General features: G+C 42.4%; 1 protein-coding gene across 9 annotated transcripts in view; it reads left to right on the forward strand.

Moving 5' to 3' along the window:
- Positions 1 to 22,622, forward strand: part of LOC115202135 (sorbin and SH3 domain-containing protein 2) — a 91,117-nt gene that overhangs the window by 23,984 nt on the left and 44,511 nt on the right. For 8 of the 9 annotated variants that reach the window (XM_029766055.1, XM_029766062.1, XM_029766059.1 and 5 more), the window contains 2 exons: positions 18,468 to 18,523; positions 20,184 to 20,273. In XM_029766055.1, coding sequence (XP_029621915.1) covers positions 18,514 to 18,523; positions 20,184 to 20,273 — 100 coding nt within the window. In that variant the 5' untranslated portion in view covers positions 18,468 to 18,513. The remainder of the gene's footprint in view (positions 1 to 18,467; positions 18,524 to 20,183; positions 20,274 to 22,622) is intronic. The other variant, XM_029766060.1, reaches the window with a different exon arrangement.

Here is a 22,622-nt window from a genome sequence, read left to right on the forward strand (position 1 = left end):
GTTTAAGTAATTCTTTATGCGTGCTTAAAAATAGACCAAACCAAAAAAAGGCTATCGGCTGCATTTTTGGCGTGCGTCTTTAAATAGCCCTTCCCCCGCTCCCTTAGGACTTGCTGACATCTTGCCAGCGCATGTGTCTGAGTGGGCACTGTGGGGTCGTGACCCCTTGTAGATGAGAACATAGTCAGCTTATCTAACAGCGGCTGTCCGAGTCGCTCATGTGTCTGCGTACACATAGACACTCCCGCATACTGTACGAATTCAAACAGTCTGGCCATGTTCACCAACAGACCTGAACTGACACACACACACAAACAGGAACCTTCTATGTACACTAACCAACCTGAAAACATAAACAGACACACAATCCTCTTTTGAAACGCTGTATGTTTGAATGTGTGTGTACGTGCGTGTGACCGCCTGGTATTTTTCAGTGGCAAACATTCTGCCTCCCTGTTTTGACTTTTATATGAACATTTCACTGAGTGTAACTATTACCTTGGTCACGGACAGTGACGAACGTCAAACAGCATATAGCATGTCTCTTTTGCATCCGTTATTTAATCAGGCCTTTCCACTACAATACACCAACCAGCTCCTTTTGAGATATAACCATAGCCTCTAATATGATTAGATTTTCAATTTGAAAAATCTGTATTTTGAGAGGGAGAAATTGGAGACTTTTCCCCCGAGATCTTCCTTGACGTATAAGGGTGCGTCCCAAATGGCACTGTCACTGAGTGATGCTAGCGGATGGCGCTTAGTCTCATTCTCTGCTCTGTTTTTTTTTTTTTTACCTCAGGGCTGCAGCCAAGTCCATTATATCCCACTCTGTCATATTAGCTGTGACAAGAGGGCCTGTCTTGATTTCCATTAAAGTCAGCTATTTTAAAAACTGCATTCCGCTCGCTTCAATGCGTTTCAGAGGGCCCGTCTAAAGCATCTGCGATCGCTCTCTCTTACTCAAATAAATTGTGTGGCCACTTAAGTTTTGTTGACGTCATCATTATTATAGCACTAGGTCCGACTGGTTGGAAAAGTGCCAAGTCATCGGGGGAGGAGGAGGAGGAGAGGGAAAACCACAAATGGCCACAGAGAACGCTTTAATAGTCACCTCTCTCTCCCAGGTTATCAGCACACGCCGACGAGGACTCTCTAAAGTGGAGAATGTTCAGAGGACCCTCTTCACACAAGTCACTATCTAATCTCTGGAGTGCATTTTACATTTAACACCCCTGCTCATCGGGAGTGGTTCGATTCACTGATAGAACGTGACTGGAGAAAAACATATTTTTCTCAAATTTTGTGCACAAATTTGTTTAGATCCCTGTTAGTGAGCATTTCTCCTTCACCAAGATAATCCATCCACCTGACAGGTGTGGCATATCAAGAAGCTGATTTAAACAGCATGGTCATTACACAGGTACACCTTGTGCTGGGGACAATAAATTGCCACTCTGAAATGTACAATTTTGTCACGCAAGACAATGCCACAGATGTCTCAAGTTTTGAGGGAGCGTGCAATTGGTATGTTGACTGCAGGAATGTCCACCAAGCTGTTGCCAGATAATGTTAATTTCTCTACCATAAGCATTTTACATTTACATTTTAGTCATTTAGCAGACACTCTTATCCAGAGCGACTTACAGTAGTGAATGCATACATTTCATTTCATGCATTTTTCTTTTTTTTTGTACTTTCCCCCCGTGGGAATCAAACCCACAACCCTGGCTTTGCACACACCATGCTCTACCAACTGAGCCACAGGGAAGACAGCAGTTTATTTGAACTCTTGTGGGAAGATTCAATAAGCCACATCCAACGACATTTTAGAGAATTTGGCAGTACGTCAAACCGGCATCACAAGCGCAGATCACGTGTAACCATGCCAGCCCAGGAACTCCACATTTTGGTTTCTTTACCTGTAGGATTGTCTGAGACAAGCCATCCGGACAGCTGATGAAACTGAGGAGCCACCCCTTTTTGTGGGGAAAAACTCATTCTGATTGGCTGGGCCTGGCTCACCAGTGCTTGCTCCCAAGTGGTTGGGCCTATGCCCTCACAAGCCCACCCATTGCTGCGCCCCTGCCCAGTCATGTGAAATCCATAGATTATGCCTAATGAGTTTTTCAGTTGACTGATTTCCTTATATGAGCTATAACTCAGTAAAATCGTTGGAATTGTTTTTTTTATTTTTGTTCAGTATATATTCAGTAATTATATACACAACTTTCCAGAGTTCTCCACCAACACCTAAATTACAATCTACGGATAAACCACTGTGACCCAATAAAATATAACAGCTCTAGGCAATCTCAACATATGTTTTTAGGGCTTGAAAATGGAGAGGAAGAAGGGAATACTACTTCTTTGAGATTTGGAGTTCCTCCTCTCCAGGCTTTCTGTTCTCTCCAGATTTTGCCGTTAGCTCAGTTTTATTTTAATTCTTGTGGGAGGATTCAATAAATTGCAAAGTCGTGAACTGAATAAATTCAAGTATGAAGAAGTATTTTTCCCACATGGAGTTTAAGGAAATGCATAATTTATCCATACAGAGCCTCTACATTAGGCTCAGATTGAATCGCCGTTTATATCATTCAAAACATCTGTGGTATAAAAAGAGTGCCGTTACGATCATAACATACTCGGTGGCACCAGAAGTGTTGGCTGGATATGATTCGTAGGCCTACCCCAGACGTTTTAGTCACAATGAGATTTTACTCTGGCCTCTAAGGGCACTTGGGTATGGGAGTTGCGCATAGTGCTGCTATATCAATCGACTTCTGAAAGTTATGAGTTTTCCCCTCAAGAACAAGCCAACAAAATAACCAGAGAAGTAAAAAAAAAAAGAAATCTACTCATATTTATGTGAGCTGGAGTCTGGCATTTTATGTCTGAACTTTGGGAAGGAACTACAGTCCCATTGCTTGCCCCAGAGCACAATTGGAATTTATTATGGACATTATTTTAGTTGTCAACGTTTTGATAGTGGCTCGTTGTGCACAGCAGGTCCCTTGATATGAGGTTTACTGAGTTTTATTGAGATACTGAAGTGTCCCTAGGACTGGTGCTCTGAATCTTTATAGAAGTATAACGTTGTGCCATAAACTTCAGTAAATCATAAACCAAACCATAACTTAAACCCCCCCATCCTGATTCAGAGCATCAATTTTCTTAAGGCTACAAAAGGTAACTCAAATTTGAAAACTGAAATAGTCCCACTTTAAGTGGAAACTGTGCAGTGTCAATCAGCTGATAATGTGCCACCCTAGAATCTGACTCAACCAATAAACTCATGACTAATCCACCGTTTTTAATACCATTAATCATATTACATCAATGGAAAAGGCATCATTTCTTATCAGATCATAGTTTAGTGTATTACCCCCCCCCCCCCGCCTGATGGACTTTATCTAGATCTGTAAGAGTCTGATGGTTATCTGACTGAAAGAAACCACCTGCTGTGAGGGTATTCCTAATCCAGGGTGATTCACAATGGTTTCATACTCACAATGCCTAATTACGATCTCTAATGGATCGTTTCACATCCACTTTTGTAAATGTGAAACGCCTTCTAAGCAATGTTCCCTCTAAGCTGCGCAGCTCCCCCAGGACTGAAGAGCAGAAGAAATATCAGCCCGCACAGAGAAGCACGAGATTCAACTTTCTAGAGTTTTCCTCATTTAGTTAACACTATCACCGTTTCCCTTTACTGTGGGAATTGTGATCGAATCAATGCAATATTAGCCACTTTCAATGTAACATACAGAAACAAAACAAACTAGGCAAGACAATTTCTTCCCAATTTTGTGATATCCAATTGGTATTTACAGTCTTGTCCCATCGCTGCAACTCCCGTAGGACTCGGGATAGGCAAAGGTAGAGAGCTATACGTCCTCTGAAACACAAGCCTGCCAAGCCGCACTGCTTTTTGACACACTGATCGCTTAACCCGGAAGCCAGCCGCACCAATGTGTAAAAAAAAAAAACACTGAACAAATGGCGACCATGTCAGCGTGCATGCGCCCGGTCCACCACAGGAGTCGCTAGAGCACGATGGAGTAAGGACGTCCAGACCGGCCAAACTCTCCTTTAACTCGAATGACGCTGGGCCAATTGTGCACCGCTTCATGGATCTCCTGGTCGCGGCCAGCTGCAACGCAGCCCAGGTAGCATATTTTGTCTGAGACTCTGTAATAATGGTATGGCATTTTATTTTGTAAAGTGGTTTCTTGCATCAAACAACAACATTTTTCGGTCACCTCCTTGTCTGAAAGACGAGAGGATAAACAGCTTAATTTCAAGCCCTGCATGTTTTTATTTCATTGAACACCACACATTGGTTGCTACTGAAGGCTGAAGGAACAGCTTTTTACATGTTATGGGATGCATTTTCTCCATTGTTTTTGATGGTAGGCAACTCTGGTAAACCTAGATTATGATCATCCACGGTAGCGTACTTGACTTAAAGCGGGTACAGCCTCAGTGTTCGTAAGTAAACGCACACTGAAAGTTGCACAGAATTTTCACAACGTTGAAGTTTGCGCTCAGCAGGCACAGATTAAGCCCAGGACAAAAAAAACCCCATTATTGATGGAATTTCGATGCCCTAGCACTACGCAGCTGATTCAGATAGTTGGTCATTTGAATCACCTGTGTAGTGCTAGGACAAAAAACTAAACAGGGGCCCCAGGCCTATGGGCCGGTTTCACAGGCACAGATTAAGTCTCGTCCTGGAAATTCCATTTTGAATGTTTTTGTTGTTGTCCTGGACTAGGCTTAATCTGTTTCTCGGGGAAACCGGACCAAACGTTCAGAGTTCTGGGTAAGGGGTCCATTTCAAATTGGGTAGGAAACTGCAAAAGGTATGCTTTTGTCAAGACCTAATAGCGTACGTAGTCAAACGCGCATCACCTGGGACGAAGACATCTTGTGTAGTGAAATCCCCCGCCACCCTCAGGAGGCCAAACTGAGAGGGCTAGGATGTTCTACCTTCACGCCGTCTTTTTCTGAATGTCACCGTGTTTCATTGGGTTGTTTTTGTTTATCGCTCAGTAATGTCGCGAGTGGTGTCAGAATTCCGTCCCTAGACACGCAACGCCAACTTTTTACAATGCCAGGATCTCAAGACAGACCTCTCGTCCTCTAAACTCATCCCAGCTATAGCCCAGACACACCGATACCTAACACTACGGCTAATCCTGTGCTACAACTTGTTCACGTGCGTGTGTGTGACTGCGTACCGCCGATGCTCAAAGTGGAGTGACGCATTGGGCATCCGAGAAGCTCGGAGGGTTTTATTTTGAGAAGTTCACAAAATGTTGCAGTGAGATCCATTACATTGTTTGTGGGGCATCAAAGATCAGCGGCGTGCTGGAGTGACTTCCTTTTCATGAGAAGTGCACAGAAGAACCGCATGGGTGCCCGTCGACGCAAAGTGAAGAGATTGTATAGTGATGACCCAGCAGAAATGTAACACTGAGGCTGAGCATAACTTTTCACTGCATTGATTCAAAGTTAAGTGGCCATTGCAGTGGCAGAGAATGGCACGATTCAACCATGGTAGTCTCATGATATGAATGTAATAGTTCAGACATTGTGTATGTATGCTTCCATGCAATAAGGAGCTCAGGTGAGAGCATCAAGCAGTGATCAGCCATACACTCTCTTCAATTGTATTCTCCCTTATCCGACCTCCCTTTCCCTCCCTCTTTTTATCCTCCCATCCGCCTTCCTCGTTTCCAGTTCTATAAGTGATTATTCCGTGGATATGCGGCAACTGGCTTGTCTGGGAATTCATCAGGTGCTGGCATCTAATGCCTCGTAAACATAGCGCCGCACTCGCCGATTTAATCACAGCAGTACGCGCCAGGCTTCAATATTTACAGCCGCTGTCACAACCGTCCCCATGACCGTCTGATACGAGGACTGTGACTTGTTTGATAGGCATTAAAGCTTCAGACGTTTGAATGGCCCCATGCTGATTCTCTGGGTCAGACGTAGGCTAGGAAAGGTGTGTGACATTGCCCCCCCAGGGGGACTCGGTGGAATTGCAGTTGGAGATGGGGCTCGGTGTGGAAAGACATTTTAGGTACTGCGTACAGATTCCAATTGGACAAAAGTGAATTATAACTGTTCTCTCAGTCAACTTGCTTTGTGAAATAATATTGGATACAAGTTTCTAAAGTTTTATATAGTTTTTGGTGAAAAAATGTGAATATCACTCATTGAGAGAGAGGATCCAGTGTCCCACCATAACACTTCCCCCGTGGGCCATGGTGGCCACAGCTGCTGTGTCGCCGCTGGTCTGTCCCCCGGAAACATGATCCTTTCTGGCCCTGGTTTGGATGACGACAAGCCATGAAGCCAGCCCAGTGATTTACCCCCAATGTGTGTAGCTGTGTGAGATTTCTAAATGGACAGACAACTAGCCATTGTATAGCAGAATTTAGCATTTATCATTGGCGCTGGCTGTGTTGGCAAGACATACAGCTTGTGTTTTAAAAGTCAATAGAGTCCTAAGTGCTTCTCTCGCACATTCTTTAAAATGGAGAGATGAATTGTCCAGTTTGCCGTCCAATTAGAGGTGGCCCCGGTTGTTCGATGGGCTTTATCGGCTGTCTGTGAGCTTGGTTATTTGTTAGCCTTCTAAAAGGACCCAAAATCAATAGGTTCTGTTTTTAGCCATTAAATGATTGAGACTACCCTTTTTGTTTTAATCCATTCATGATGGTGCATTTGGGGATGAATGCTTAAGATCGTTCTGTTTCCAGTCCCGTCCGTGTGAGAAATATGTCTCGATGGCAGACCAGGCGTCCACTAAGCTGTAGACGTGTCTAAAAATGGCTTCATCCTGTGTGTCATGTGGGTTTGGTTACCTGATGACAACCATGTCAGAGGAGACGCTTTTTCTGTAGCTTTTAGTTAAACGTCACTTGTGGGAGCAGCAAACAAGCGGTGTGTGGACATAACCTTTTTCTAACGTGACATCACCTCACTAGAGGTCGACCGATTTATGACTTTTCAACACCGATACCGATTTATTGGAGGACCCCAAAAAAGCCGATACCGATTAATCGGCCGTTTTTTAAAAATGTTTTAAATGTTTTTATTTTATTTGTAATAATAACAATTACAACAATACTGAATGAACACTTATTTTAACTTAATATAATACATCAAATAAATAATGAAACATGTTCAATTTGGTTTAAATAATGCAAAAACAAAGTGTTGGAGAAGAAAGTAAAAGTGCAATATGTGCCATGTAAGAAAGCTAACGTTTAAGTTCCTTGCTCAGAACATATGAAAGCTGTTGGTTCCTTTTAACCGTAAGGTTGCAAGATTGAATCCCGAGCTGACAAGGTAAAAATCTGTCGTTCTGCCCCTGAACAAGGCAGTTAACCCACCGTTCATAGGCCGTCATTGAAAATAAGAATGTGTTCTTAACTGACTTGCCTAGTTAAATAAAGGCGTAAATCGGACAAATCGGCGTCCAAAAATACCGATTTCCGATTGTTATGAAAACTTGAAATCGGCCTTAATTAATCGGCCATTCTGATTAATCGGTCGACCTCTACTCCTCACCCTCTGCGACGTTCTGAAAACACAGGAAAGTGAATACAATGTGGAGGATGCCTGCTATAGTAAGTTGCTTTCACCTGTCTAGTCCTTTAATGCCAGTGCAGATATGGAGACCATCTTTGGGGCATTGAGATGCAACCCATGTCCTCCTGGCTCCTGACGTAACCAGAATGCAACATAGTCCTCAGCTTCCTGCTGCACTATGTTCTCAACCTCCCGGTTCCATTTTCACCTGCTGTATATTTATCCACCTTTGCCTATTTTTAGTGCTGCATAGAGACTAAGTGGTTTGCCATGTACTGGCTGCCAGGAAAGGATTGTGGGTAATGGGTAGTGGTGTAACGGACCGTAGTTGATCCGTACGGATCACCCCCACACGGTTCGGCACGCATGTGAACCACAGATCAATTGCAAAGTTTAACCATCATAGTGTGAAATACAGTTTTACTGCCGCTGTTACTTTATAAAGTAATAATTCCCTCAATCTCGACGCAGAGTTGCAGTGAAAAGATAAAGACAAGACGGATGCGTGCTGTGTTTTACTCTGAAGGTTGATTTTGATTATTTTTAAAAAGCAGTTGTGTGTTCTGTTCACGTGAACGGAGCATGTTGAATCCCAACGAATCAATCCTAGATGCTCGCGTTGCAAAAAGCAAAGAAGAAAAAAGAAAGCCGTATGATCATGGAAATGCATTGAGCGTGGTCACACATTTTTAAAGCGTCGTCACCCTGGTGTGTCAGTGACGGGAGCCAACTCAGCCAAGAGACAACTTCTCACCGCGGCATTTAAGCAGCCCTTTGCTGCAGAATCAGACCGGGCTAAAGCCATCACCAAATCTATTGGGATGTTTATCACTGCAGACATGAGGCCATACTCTGTTGTGGAACACAAAGGGTTTCAATATGCTGAAAGTGCTTGAGCCATGCTACGAAATACCCTGGCGCACCCACTTCAGTATGAAGATCGTGCCAGAACTTTATGAACAAGAAAATATCAAAATTGTCGCTGAATTATCCCAGGCATCCTCTGTTGCCCTTACCACAGACGGGTGGACCTCCAGGGCAACGGAAAGCTACGTGACTGTGACCGCTTACCACACCACAGAGGAGTGGGAGATGCGAAGTCCGGTGCTACAGACACGCCCCCTCAGTCACACAGGCACAAATCTGGCGCAGGTACTGCTTGGAGAGCAGTAGCAGAGTGGAAGCTAGAGAGGCCCAATAGCAATATCCCAACCACCACAGATAATGCCAAGAACCAAGTAAATGCAGTGATAGAAGCTGGACTGGGGCCACAGATGTGATGTGATCAATTTGCCATCCCAAAGGGGAATCTCAGTGAACCAGATGGACCGCCTCCTTGGGAGGATCAGGAAGGTGGTTTCCTTTTCCCACCGAAGCACAACAGCCGCTCATGTGCTTAAGACCAAGCAAGACATGTTACAGCTACCGACCCACAAGCTCATACACCATGTCACAACAAGATGGAACTCCACTTATGACATGTTGGAGAGCCATCTTGAGCAGCAGGCAGCTGTACACTCTGCACTGACAGACAAGACCCTGGAAAAAAATAAAGACATCGTCACCTTGTCTGATGATGACGTGAAAGTAGCAGAGGAGGTCCTCCAGGTGCTCAAACCCCTCAAAATGGTTTCAACCCTATTGAGCACTGAAACTGAACCATCTGTGTCCATGATCCTACCTTCTACAAGCCTTAAGTGAGGAAGACACCATCACTAGAGATGTCAAGGCTGCCATTAGAGAGGACCTGAACCCCAGATACCCCTCTAATGTACAGGACTACCTTCATAGATGTACTGCACTGGATCCAAGGTTCAAGTCCCTGTCTCACCTAGACCCTGCCCTACACTGGAGGACATACAGTGATCTGACCGCTGAGATTGTGGCCACTGATGAGGTAAAAAAAAGTAAGAGTAAATTACTTAAATAATATACTGCAGTCTAATCTTAGTCTATGCTATTGCTATTAGAATCATCCACTTTTTATTTGTAATAAATGTTTTTTTATAAAATGTAATTGCTACAATTATAGTTCCTATGAAATATGAAAATAAATTGTTCGTTAGATCAATTCATTTTTTTTCTGCAGGGTCAAGCCACAGAGCTGACAGGAGCAGACTCAGAGGCATCTCCTTCACAAAATAATTTGGCCATGAAGGAGCTTTTCAGGGAGACCTTTGTGAGCAAGGACACAGGCAAGACGTTTGCCAACACCATCAAAGAGGAGGTGGCATCCTACAAGGCAGCAAGCGGCATTCCAGTGGATGGTGATCCACTGGCATGGTGGAAAAGCAATGAGTGGAAATACCCTCACATTGCCATGATGGGTAGATGCTACCTGGCTGTGCCTGGCACTTCAGTTCCTAGCGAGAGGGTGTTCTCCACGGCAGGGGACCTAGTAACTGCAAAGAGGTCTACCCTCTCCCCAGACAATGTAGACATCCTCATTTTTTTAAATATAATTTGAAGTTATAAGCTCAGGTCTGCTTTGCTTTCTTTAACTTTTTTTTTTATGATGTGGACACAGGCTTTTTTTTTCATTCACTATTGTTCAAAGGAAGGTTACATGCCTCATACTGCACTTTAATTTAACAATTGAGAATATAATTTTTTATTTCAAGATTTTATTTAAACATTGAAAAGTTCCTTGCTTTGTTTTCTTTAAGTAATAAATGGAAAGCAAAGTTATATTTGTCTCCCTTTTTGTTTTTATGCTGAATTGAAAAATGATCCGATCCGTGACTCAAAACCGTGATCCGAACCGTGAGTTTTGTGATCCGTTGCACCACTAGTAATGGGCATTTTCATCTAAAAGGACCCATGAGCACCAATATGTCAATATTTTTGAGAAATTAAGGAATATACTGTGTGTGTACGTACGTACATACATACATACATACATACATACATAGTTGAAGTCGGAAGTTTACATACACTTAGGTTGGAGTCATTAAAACTTATGTAAACTTCCGACGTCAACTGTATGTACAGTTGAACAAACTATAGTTTTAAAGTCGGTTAGGGCATCTACTTTGTGCATGACACAAGTCATTTTCCAACAATTGTTTACAGACAGATTATTTCACTTATAATACACTGTATCACAATTCCAATGGGTCAGAAGTTTACATGCACTAAGTTGACTGTGCCTTTAAACAGCTTGGAAAATTCCAGAAAATTATATCATGGCTTTAGAAGCTTCTGTTAGGCTAATTGACATAATTTGAGTCAATTGGAGGTGTACCTGTGGATGTATTTCAAGGCTTACCTTCAAACTCAGTGCCTCTTTGCTTGACATCATGGGAAAATCAAAAGAAATCCGCCAAGACCTCAGAAAAAAGAATTGTAGACCTCCACAAATCTGGTTCATCCTTGGGAGCAATTTCCAAAGGCCTGAAGGTACCACGTTCATCTGTACAAACAATAGTACGCAAGTATAAACACCATGGGACCATGCAGCCGTCATACCGCTCAGGAAGGAGACGCGTTCTCTCTCCTAGGTATGAACGTACTTTGGTGCGAAAAGTACAAATCATTCCCAGAACAACAGCAAAGGGCCTTGTGAAGATGCTGGAGGAAAAAGTATATTTTGTATCAAGTACAAAAGTATCTATATCCACAGTAAAACGAGTCCTATATCGACATAAGCTGAAATGCCGCTCAGCAAGAAAGAAGCCACTGCTCCAAATCTGCCATAAAAAGCCAGACTACGGTTTGCAACTGCACATGGGGACAAAGATTGTACTTTTTGGAGAAATGTCCTCTGGTCTGATGAAATATAAATAGAACTGTTTGGCCATAATGACGACAATCATATTTGGAGGAAAAAGAGGGGTGCTTGTAAGCCGAAGAACACCATCCCAACAGTGAAGCACGAGGTGGCAGCATCATGTTGTGGGGGTGCTTTGCTGCAGGAGGGACTGGTGCACTTCACAAAATAGATGGCATCATAAGGATGGAAAATTATGTGGATATATTGAAGTAACATCTCAAGACATCAGTCAGGAAGTTGAAGCTTGGTCGCAAATGGGTTTTCCAAATGGACAATGACCCCAAGCATACTTCCAAAGTTGTGGCAAAATGGTTTAAGGACAACAAAGTCAAGTTATTGGAGTGGCCATCACAAAGCCCTGACCGCAATCCTATAGAAAATGTGTGGTAGGAACTGAAAAAGCATGTGCGAGCAAGGAGGCCTACAAACCTGACTCAGTTACACCAGCTCTGTCAGGAGGAATGGGCCAAAATTCACCCAAATTATTGTGGGATTCTTGTGGAAGGCTACCCGTAACGTTTGACCCAAGTTAAACAATTTAAAGGCAATGCTACCAAATGCTAATTGAGTGTATGTAAACTTCTGACCGACTGAGAATGTGATGAAAGAAATAAAAGCTGAAATAAATCATTCTCTCTACTATTATTCTGACATTTCACATTCTTAAAATAGTGGTGATCCTAACTGACCTAAAACAGGGAATTTTTACTAGGATTAAATGTCAGGAATTGTGAAAAACTGAGTTTAAATGTAAACCTCCGACTTCAACTGTATATACACACAGTACTTGTCAAACGTTTGGACACCTACTCATTCCAGGGTTTTTCTTTATTTGTACTATTTTCTACATTTTCAAATAATAGTGAAGACATCAAAACTATGAAATAACACATGGAATCATGTAGTAACCAAAAAAGTGTTAAACGAATGAAATATATTCATTCATATAGCCACCCTTTGCCTTGATGACAGCTTTGAACATTCTTGGTATTCTCTCAACCAGCTTCATGAGGTAGTCACCTGAAATGCATGTTAAGTTAATTTGTGGACTTTCTTTCCTTATTGCGTTTAAGCTAATCTGTTGTGACAAGGTAGGGGGTATACAGAAGAAAGCCCTATTTGGTAAAAGACCAAGTCCATATTTTGGCAAGAACAACTCAAATAAGCAAAGAGAAACGACAGTTCATCATTACTTTAAGACATGAAGGTCAGTCAATCCGGAAAATTTTGAAAACTTTGAAAGTTTCTTCAAATGCAGTCGCAAAAACCATGAAGCACTATGATGAAATTGGCTCTCATGAGGACTGCCACAGGAATGGAATACCCAGAGTTACCTCTGCTTGAGAAGATAAGTTCATTAGAGTTACCAACCAGAAATAGCAGCCAAAATAATATCTGCACAGAGTTCAAGTAACAGACATCTCAACATCAACTGTTCAGAGGAGACAGCGTGAATCAGGCCTTCGTGGTTGAATTGCTGCAAAGAAACTACTATAAAAGGACACTAATAAGAAGAAGAGACTTGCTTGGGCCAAGAAACACGAGCAATGGTGTCCTTTTAGAGTGTGCAAAGCTGTCATCAAGGAAAAGGGTGGCTATTTGAAGAATCTCAAATATAAAATATATTTTGATTTGTTTAACCCTTTTTTTTGGTTACTACATGATTCAGTATGTGTTATTTCAAAGTTTTGACATCTTCACTATTATTTTACATTTTAGAAAATGTAAAAAAATCAAGAATAACCCTTGAATGAGTAGGTGTTCTAAAACTTTTGTCCGGTAGTGTAATTCCATTACCAGATGTAAATCCTCTTCCCCTACTTTAGTTCAATAACCTAAATACAGTTTGGTATACATTTAAATGTTAAAAAAAAATGGTCAGAACTTAACTCCGTTACCGTGGAATTGCCCTAATGTTTGAATTTTGTCTACTACGTAACCCTAGTTTAAGTAAACCGTTTCAAATAGTGATCTACCAGATTTAGCTGTTTTACAGCCTCAAATACATTACTCTATGGCTCACAATATATTCAAGCAGATTACAGATTCAAGAAGCACCGCTGTAGTGGTGAGGATCTCGGTGTAGACAGCCGTCTGAGACATTGCTGTAAAGCTGCCAGCATGGAGAAGAGTGTGCGTGTGACCCCAACCATTACTCGAGTCAACGCACAAGGCAGTATCCCCATTTACTTCAAAAGGAGTTTGTTTTCAACGTATCCCTATAAGCATGCTAATAAAAGAGGGCTGTAATTTAGCTCGGGGGGGGAAAAAACACTTTGCTTTGATTGGAAAAGTTTGAGGGCACTAAATGGTTCTGTGGTTGCTGTCCTCGTGACAATACTGTGCCCTCTGCCTAGTAATGTCTCTCTGTGGCTAACCTAATCATCTGTGTCACAACTGCTAACTTGTGCATTTGTAAACAAAACGTTTACAAGGCTTGTAATTTAATGCATTACTGTGCGTTGCCTTTTGTTTAGCTTCTTTGTGACAATCTTTTATTGTAAATGGTTGGCTATAAATAATGGTGTGATGGTGTTTTATAGTAGTTGTCCTGTCTTTGGCATCATTAAATTGAACACTGTTATTTTATCAAATCAATTCTCTGTAATTATTATTACGTGATTAAACTAATCATGTAAATGTAATTAACTAGGAAGTCGGGGCACCAAGGAAAAGATTACAAAGTTATAATTTTCCTAAAATAACTTTTCAAATATTTTAATATCTGATCAATTAGTCTTCGAATTAATTAATTATTCTTTACCTCACATTAGTCTCATTCCAGACGTTTGTTGTTCGTTATCTGCACGAACCCAGCCTTTACTGTGAATCATCCATACATCAATTGTCTTAATCATTTATTTACTAACTAGCAAAATAATCACAGAAATGCATAAACAAACAAACAGTAGATATGGTTACAAGGAAATGATAGCCCACTAGGGAACCTCCCCTAAGCCGATATGACGGCTTGGTGGACAAAGGGAAGTGGGTGTGGACTGAGAAGGGCGGGAATTACAAGAGTCACTACACAGTTGATAATCATATTAATTGAAATGCTAATCCTTTGCACATGAACGCTCACTCATTCGGGAATAATTGCAATCAATATATATTTACGCTCAGTGTGTCGTCGTGATCTCTGTTGGAATCGTCCGTCCTTCTGTTGGAAAGTTCATCTTATCGTGGTCACACCCCTGAGTCAATACTTTGTAGAAGCACCTTTGGCAGCGATTGCAGCTGTGTGTCTTTCTAGGTAAGGCTCTAAGAGCTTTGCATGCCTGGATTGTACAATATTAGCCCATTTGTTATTTTTGAAAATTCTTCAAGCTCTGTCAAGTTGATTTGTTGATCATTGCTAGACAACCATTTTCAAGTCTTAACTTTAGATTTTCAAGCCGATTTTTAAATCAAAATTTGAACTAGTGAATTTCAGGCACAGGAGCAGTCAATGTCGTTTCCTCTTCGGCAACTGAGTTAGGAAGAATGCCTGCATATTTGTAGTGACTGGGTGCATTGATACACCATCCAAAGCCTACAGTAATTAATAACTTCACCATGCTCGAAGGGATATTCAGCGTCTTAAAAGAAATTCTAATATTCACATCTACCAATCGGTGCCCTTCTTTGCAAGGCATTGAAAAACTGTGCTGGTCTTTGGGTGAATCTGTGTTTTGAAATTCACTACTGGATTTGAGGTGCCGTATAGATAATTGTATGTGGGGTACAGAGATGGGGGTAGTCATTCAAAAATCATGTTAACCACTATTATTGGACACTGAATGAGTCCATGCAACTTATTATGCAAATTAAGCACATTTTTACTCCTGAACTTATTTAGGCTTGCCATAACAAAGGGGTTGAATACTTGTTCACTGAAGACATTTCAGCTTTTAATTTTTTATACATTTCTAAAATGTTCTACAAACAGAATTCCACTTTGACATTATGGGTTATTGTAAAGGTGTGTGAATACTTTCTGAAGGCACCGTACTTATATACAGTCATGGTCAAAAGTTTTGAGAATGACACAAATACTCATTTTCACAAAGTTTGCTGCCTCTGTATGATGGCAATTTTCATATACTCCAGAATGTTATGAAGAGTGATCAGATGAATCGCAATTAATTGCAAAGTCCCTCTTTGCCATGCAAATGAACTGAATCCCCAAAAAACATTTCCACTGAATTTCAGCCCTGCCACAAAAGGACCAGCTGACATCATGTCAGTGATTCTCTCGTTAACACAGGTGTGAGTGTTGACGAGGACAAGGCTGGAGATCACTCTGTCATGCTGATTGAGTTCGAATAACAGACGGGAAGCTTCAAAGGAGGGTGGTGCTTGGAATCATTGTTCTTCCTCTGTCAACCATGGTTACCTGCAAGGAAACACATGCCGTCATCATTGCTTTGCACAAAAAGGGCTTCACTGGCAAGGATATTGCTGCCAGTAAGATTGCAACTAAATCAACCATTTATCGGATCATCAAGAACTTCAAGGAGAGCGGTTCAATTGTTGTGAAGAAGGCTTCAGGGCGCACAAGAAAGTCCAGCAAGTGCCAGGACTGTCTCCTAAAGTTCATTCAGCTGCGGGATCGGGGCACCACCAGTACAGAGCTTGCTCAGGAATGGCAGCAGGCAGGTGTGAGTGCATCTGCACACACAGTGAGGCGAAGACTTTTGGAGGATGGCCTGGTGTCAAGAAGGGCAGCAAAGAAGCCACTTCTCTCCATGAAAAACATCAGGGACAGACTGATATTCTGCAAAAGGTACAGGGGTTGGACTGCTGAGGACTGGGGTAAAGTCGTTTTCTCTGATGAATCCCCTTTCTGATTGTTTGGGGCATCCGGAAAAAAGCTTGTCCGGAGAAGACCAGGTGAGCGCTACCATCAGTCCTGTGTCATGCCAACAGCTAAGCATCCTGAGACCATTCATGTGTGGGGTTGCTTCTCAGTCAAGGGAGTGGGCTCTCACAATTTTGCCTAAGAACACATCCATGAATAAATAATGGTACCAACACATCCTCCAAGAGCAACTTCTCCCAACCATCCAGGAACAGTTTGGTGACGAGCAATGCCTTTTCCAGCATGATGGAGCACCTTGCCATAAGGCAAAAGTGATAACTAAGTGGCTCGTGGAACAAAACATCGATATTTTGGGTACAGGGCCAGGAAACTCCCCAGACCTTAATCCCATTGAGAACTTGTGGTCAATCCTCAAGAGGCAGGTGGACAAAAACCCACAAACTCCAAGCATTGATTATGCAAAAATGGACTGCCATCAGTCAGGATGTGGCCCAGAAGTTAATTGACAGCATGCCAGGGTGGATTGCAGAGGTCTTGAAAAAGAAGGGTCAACACTGCAAATATTGACTCTTTGCATCAACTTCATGTAATTGTCAATAAAAGCCTTTGACACTTATTGAAATGCTTGTAATTATACTTCAGTATTCCATAGTAACATCTGACAAAATATCTAAAGACACTGAGGCAGCAAACTTTGTGAAATTAATATTAATATTTGTGTCATTCTTAACTTTTGGCCACGACTGTACACACACGCATAAAAAAATGTGTACACACATACACAAACATACTCGTACGTGCACACACACACCGACTCTCGCCTTTGTCGGGTAAGGCCTGAACTTTCCAACAGGGCCTTTTTCCATATCAATCATGGACAAGAGTATTTTCAGAGCTGATTCATCACCCATCATGTACAGCATTAAGGAATTACATTTGGTGTATGTTTGGTACAGGTACATACGGTAGAGTTAAGTAGCTGTACTGTTGGCCTGTACCATTTATCAGTCCCTTATCATGATGTTATGCCAGTGTGACGGCGTGGCCATTGAGTAACATAAAAAAAACATATAGGAGACACTGAAAGGGAATATCTCATACAAAGGTGATATTTTGCTCCATATCTTACTAAACTAAGGCTAAGTTCTGGCAGGGATTTTCGGAGGAAGATACCTACCCTATTGTTGTAAATTGCAAATTGCCTAATTTTAGAATTAAGGTTAGCTTTGTTTCCAGTCAACAGTGAGGCAGGGAGGATGCATAAAGACATGCCAGATCTGAGGTACACTAATTGATTTTGATTTACCCGTCAGCCGCGAGCTCAGCGCTCCACAAGTGAACCAGTTTGTTTCTGCCCGTCCCTCTGTTTGGCGCTCTGTCATAACTAGTTATGTATCTGTAGATCTAACTTGTGACAGAGCCCTTGTGCTCAGTGAAGCAGGAAGTAGATTTTCTTTGTCTGGTCTTTTGTGTGATGGCCTATAATATTATGCAATATTTATAGCTTTGTTGATTTATAAAGTCAGTTATCCATGTATAATATATTTTCAGTGCTTCAAGTTGAATTTATATTATCATCCACATTGTTGCTAAAATTCATGGATATTTATTTTATTACCTCCAATAAATTAGATTTTTTTTTTTTTTAACTTACAAAAAAAATCTTATGTCCCCCTGGGAAATGAGCTGCACAACTCAAGGGTGTTTCCTCATAAAATATAGATTAAAGGAAGGAAAATGAAAATGTTTCACATTCCACGACTACGTGCTTGTGATACTCGAATCCAGGAGCTACTCTGTAGAGATACAGCTACCCTAGCTACTATTAGGACTGGTGTCCAGCCGAGCAGTAATCCACCTGATTCAGAAGTCAAGAAAACGACAGACAAGAAGGAATGTTAATTTTAGGCTACAAGTCGTATTGAGCCTGGCACAAAACTGGGGCAATGTTAATTCTGCTGCCTTTAACACCAATGGGAGGAATGCATGTTGGAACTATTTGAGGAAATGAGGTCTGTTTTTACAACCGCACTAATTTTTGTAATCAAAATGTCCCCCTTAGAGACTTTAGTTTTTGAGTCAGACTTTCAAGTTATTTCTGATGGGAAAACTTTTGAGGTCCAGTATATGTACTATCCATTTCACAAATGCACATTGGCAGTTCACATGGAATGACAAACTGCATTGCACCAGGTAATGTGAAAGAGAAGTAGGATTTCTGTTTCTCTGAGGGCTTTACAGTGGGTAATAATCGAACCTCTGTCTCTGATTCCTTTATTCCAGGAAAGTGTACCCAGCGACGGTAGAACTGTTAGGAGAACTCTTCAACATGAATACAGGTATGTGATAGGCCTGTTTTAAACACCATGCAACACATGCGCACACACTAGGATGTTGAACTCAAGGCATTGCGCATATCCATGTTTGTTGACATGCTGTTGAGTACTGCTCGCTGCCGGAGTTGCTTAGCTATGTCATCGTTTTTTGTTTTTTTTTCAACCAACTCATTTGATTTGAAGATTCAGAATGAAGCAAGTTCGCAAAAGACCTCATTTTTTTTCTTTTTTTTAACAACAAATTATCTGTTTGAAGACTTTTAGAGCTGTTAGAGTATCGACATCTTGTTAGCATTAGCCTAGCATTCAGAAAAGTTTTGAATGAAGGACGACCTGATTCCAGTCTTGATCAATTAAACGTATAGAGCAAAGGTAGCCAACCTTCCTCCTGGAGAGCTACTCTCCTGCAGGGTTTCACTCCGACCCTGCTCTAACAAACCCAACCCTACCAATCAGCTCCTCACAGGACCTTGTGTGACAACAGGGTTGAAGCAAAAGCCCCCCCCCCCCCCCATAGCTCTCCAGGAGGAGGGACGGACACCCCTGCTCTATAATGTAGATGCATAGAGGCATTACACATATATTGCATTGCTTTATGGTCTAGTTATACACCCACGTAATTCCTCTCATTCATAAATCGGCCTCTAATTCATAAATCGGCCTCTAAATCTCCATCTTAAACTTGTCCCGCATCCCAAAATATATAGAATATTTCATTACAGTAGCTATGATGACAAATCCTTCACTTAGTGTTATTACACTCCTACGCCCTCTGTTACTCTGCCAATGAAAGTCTGGATTTGTTCCTGCTATGGTAATTGTTTACAGCACAAGACCTATCGAGGTGCCAATAGCCTCCGCACAATCTAGAATACTCTTATCAAGTCCGCCAGGCATATGCCCTCATTAAGTTTCCATGACATTGCAATCAGAGTTTTGCTCCAGCTTTGGTAAATGTTTACATCACGAGTTATTGAGTCACTGAACATTCCACAGTGTTTGCCTACAGAACGTTGCCTTCGAAATGGCAGGGTGCGCTGAAACGTTTTGCATGCAGAGTGATTCTGTGACCTCTTGGAGAAATAAACAGCGTTTCATTACTCCCACGTCGATGACCAAGCAACCATGAACATGAATCTGCGCTGAGGTCACAGTTCATATGAAGTAGGAAGGGGGACTTTTAATTACTGTGTGTTTACTGCATGCCTGAATCGACCAGAATGTAAACAAACACAAAATCGGTTAAGATAGGTTTTGGTGATGATTGTTATAGAATCTCGTTTATAGTTTTAGTTCTATTCAGTATTGACAACCTAAGAGAGTAGACACATAGACAATCATGTGACAGTTTTAAAGGTAGAGTCAGCGATATGACGTCACAGTGAGCAACTTCCTGCTGGCAGACAAACAACAACACTGTGTATGGCATCATATTGCCGAGTCCATATTGCTGTGTAGATACTATGACGTATGTCAGTACAGACTATTCCCTCCATCCATCTTGACATGAGCCGTCATCCTCCTCCCGTCCCCCATTTGCTTATGAGAATGGGGCCATTGTAATGCATGTGCTTTGCCTTCTCTTTCCTGGGGGGCTTTGGCTTCTGCGTGTATGTGTGTGCGCTGCTTTCTGCTGCTGTGGCTGCTGGCTGTGCTTTCTCAGAGAGCGGAGGACGCACTCGCAAAAGCGCCGCCTTGCTAGTCACCCGATCCAACATGAAGCGGGTCCAGAGTGTCCCGAATCTGGCTACAGGTACTAACACACCCACCTAATATATATATATACACTGCTCAAAAAAATAAAGGGAACACTTAAACAACACAATGTAACTCCAAGTCAATCACACTTCTGTGAAATCAAACTGTCCACTTAGGAAGAAACACTGATTGACAATACATTTCACATGCTGTTGTGTAAATGGAATAGACAACAGGTGAAAATTATAGGCAATTAGCAAGACACCCCCAATAAAGGAGTGGTTCTGCAGGTGGGGACCACAGACCACTTCTCAGTTCCTATGCTTCCTGGCTGATGTTTTGGTCACTTTTGAATGCTGGCGGTGCTTTCACTCTAGTGGTAGCATGAGACGGAGTCTACAACCCACACAAGTGGCTCAGGTAGTGCAGCTCATCCAGGATGGCACATCAATGCGAGCTGTGGCAAGAAGGTTTGCTGTGTCTGTCAGCGTAGTGTCCAGAGCATGGAGGCGCTACCAGGAGACAGGCCAGTACATCAGGAGACGTGGAGGAGGCCGTAGGAGGGCAACAACCCAGCAGCAAGACCGCTACCTCCGCCTTTGTGCAAGGAGGAGCAGGAGGAGCACTGCCAGAGCCCTGCAAAATGACCTCCAGCAGGCCACAAATGTGCATGTGTCTGTTCAAACGGTCAGAAACAGACTCCATGAAGGTGGTATGAGGGCCCGACGTCCACAGGTGGGGGTTGTGCTTACAGCCCAACACCGTGCAGGACGTTTGGCATTTGCCAGAGAACACCAAGATTGGCAAATTCGCCACTGGCGCCCTGTGCTCTTCACAGATGAACGCAGGTTCACACTGAGCACGTGACAGACGTGACAGAGTCTGGAGACGCCGTGGAGAACGTTCTGCTGCCTGCAACATCCTCCAGCATGACCGGTTTGGCGGTGGGTCAGTCATGGTGTGGGGTGGCATTTCTTTGGGGGGCCGCACAGCCCTCCATGTGCTCGCCAGAGGTAGCCTGACTGCCATTAGGTACCGAGATGAGATCCTCAGACCCCTTGTGAGACCATATGCTGGTGCGGTTGGCCCTGGATTCCTCCTAATGCAAGACAATGCTAGGCCTCATGTGGCTGGAGTGTGTCAGCAGTTCCTGCAAGAGGAAGGCATTGATGCTATGGACTGGCCCGCCCGTTCCCCAGACCTGAATCCAATTGAGCACATCTGGGACATCATGTCTCGCTCCATCCACCAACGCCACGTTGCACCACAGACTGTCCAGGAGTTGGCGGATGCTTTAGTCCAGGTTTGGGAGGAGATCCCTCAGGAGACCATCCGCCACCTCATCAGGAGCATGCCCAGGCGTTGTTGGGAGGTCATACAGGCACGGGGAGGCCACACACACTACTGAGCCTCATTTTGACTTGTTTTAAGGACATTACATCAAAGTTGGATCAGCCTGTAGTGTGGTTTTCCACTTTAATTTTGAGTGTGACTCCAAATCCAGACCTCCATGGGTTGATAAATTGGATTTCCATTGATTATTTTTGTGTGATTTTGTTGTCAGCACATTCAACTATGTAAAGAAAAAAGTATTTAATAAGATTTTCTTTCATTCAGATCTAGGATGTGTTGTTTAAGTGTTCCCTTTATTTTTTTGAGCAGTGTATGTGTATATATATATATATATATATATACACACACACCACAAACAAAACACACACCAACAAAACACAACCCTTGAATCAGTGCAACTTTTGACTATGCGCAAATAAGACATGCAGTGCATTCGGGAAGGATTCAGACCCCTTGAATCTTTCCAAATTTTTCTTACGTTACAGCCTTATTCTAAAATTGATTAAATATTTTTAAAAATCTCATCAATCTACACACAATACCCCATAATGACAAAGCGAAAACAGGTTGTTAGAATGTATTTTTTTGCAAATGTATTAAAAATACGAGACTTGAAATTGAGCTCAGGTGTATCCTGTTTCCATTGATCGTCCTTGAGATGTTTCTACAACTTGATTGGAGTCCACTGTGGTAAATTCAATTGATTGGAATTGATTTGGAAAGGCAAACGCCTGTTCGTAGAGCTCTGAGACAGGATTGTGTCGAGGCACAGATCTGGGGAAGGGTACCAAAACATTTTTGCAGCATTGAAGGTCCCCAAGAACACAGTGGCCTCCACCATTCTTAAATGAAAAAAGTTTGGAATCACCAATAATCATCCTAGAGCTGGCCGCCCGACCAAACTGAGCAATCGGGGGAGAATGGCCTTGGTCAGGGAGGTAACCAAGAACCCAATGGTCACTCTGACAGAGCTCCAGAGTTCCTCTGTGGTAATGGGAGAACCAATCAGGCCTTTATGGTAAAGTGGCCAGACGGAAGCCAGTCCTCAGTA

Source organism: Salmo trutta, chromosome 11 (genome assembly GCF_901001165.1).
Source record: "Salmo trutta chromosome 11, fSalTru1.1, whole genome shotgun sequence".
Classification (NCBI taxonomy): domain Eukaryota; kingdom Metazoa; phylum Chordata; class Actinopteri; order Salmoniformes; family Salmonidae; genus Salmo; species Salmo trutta.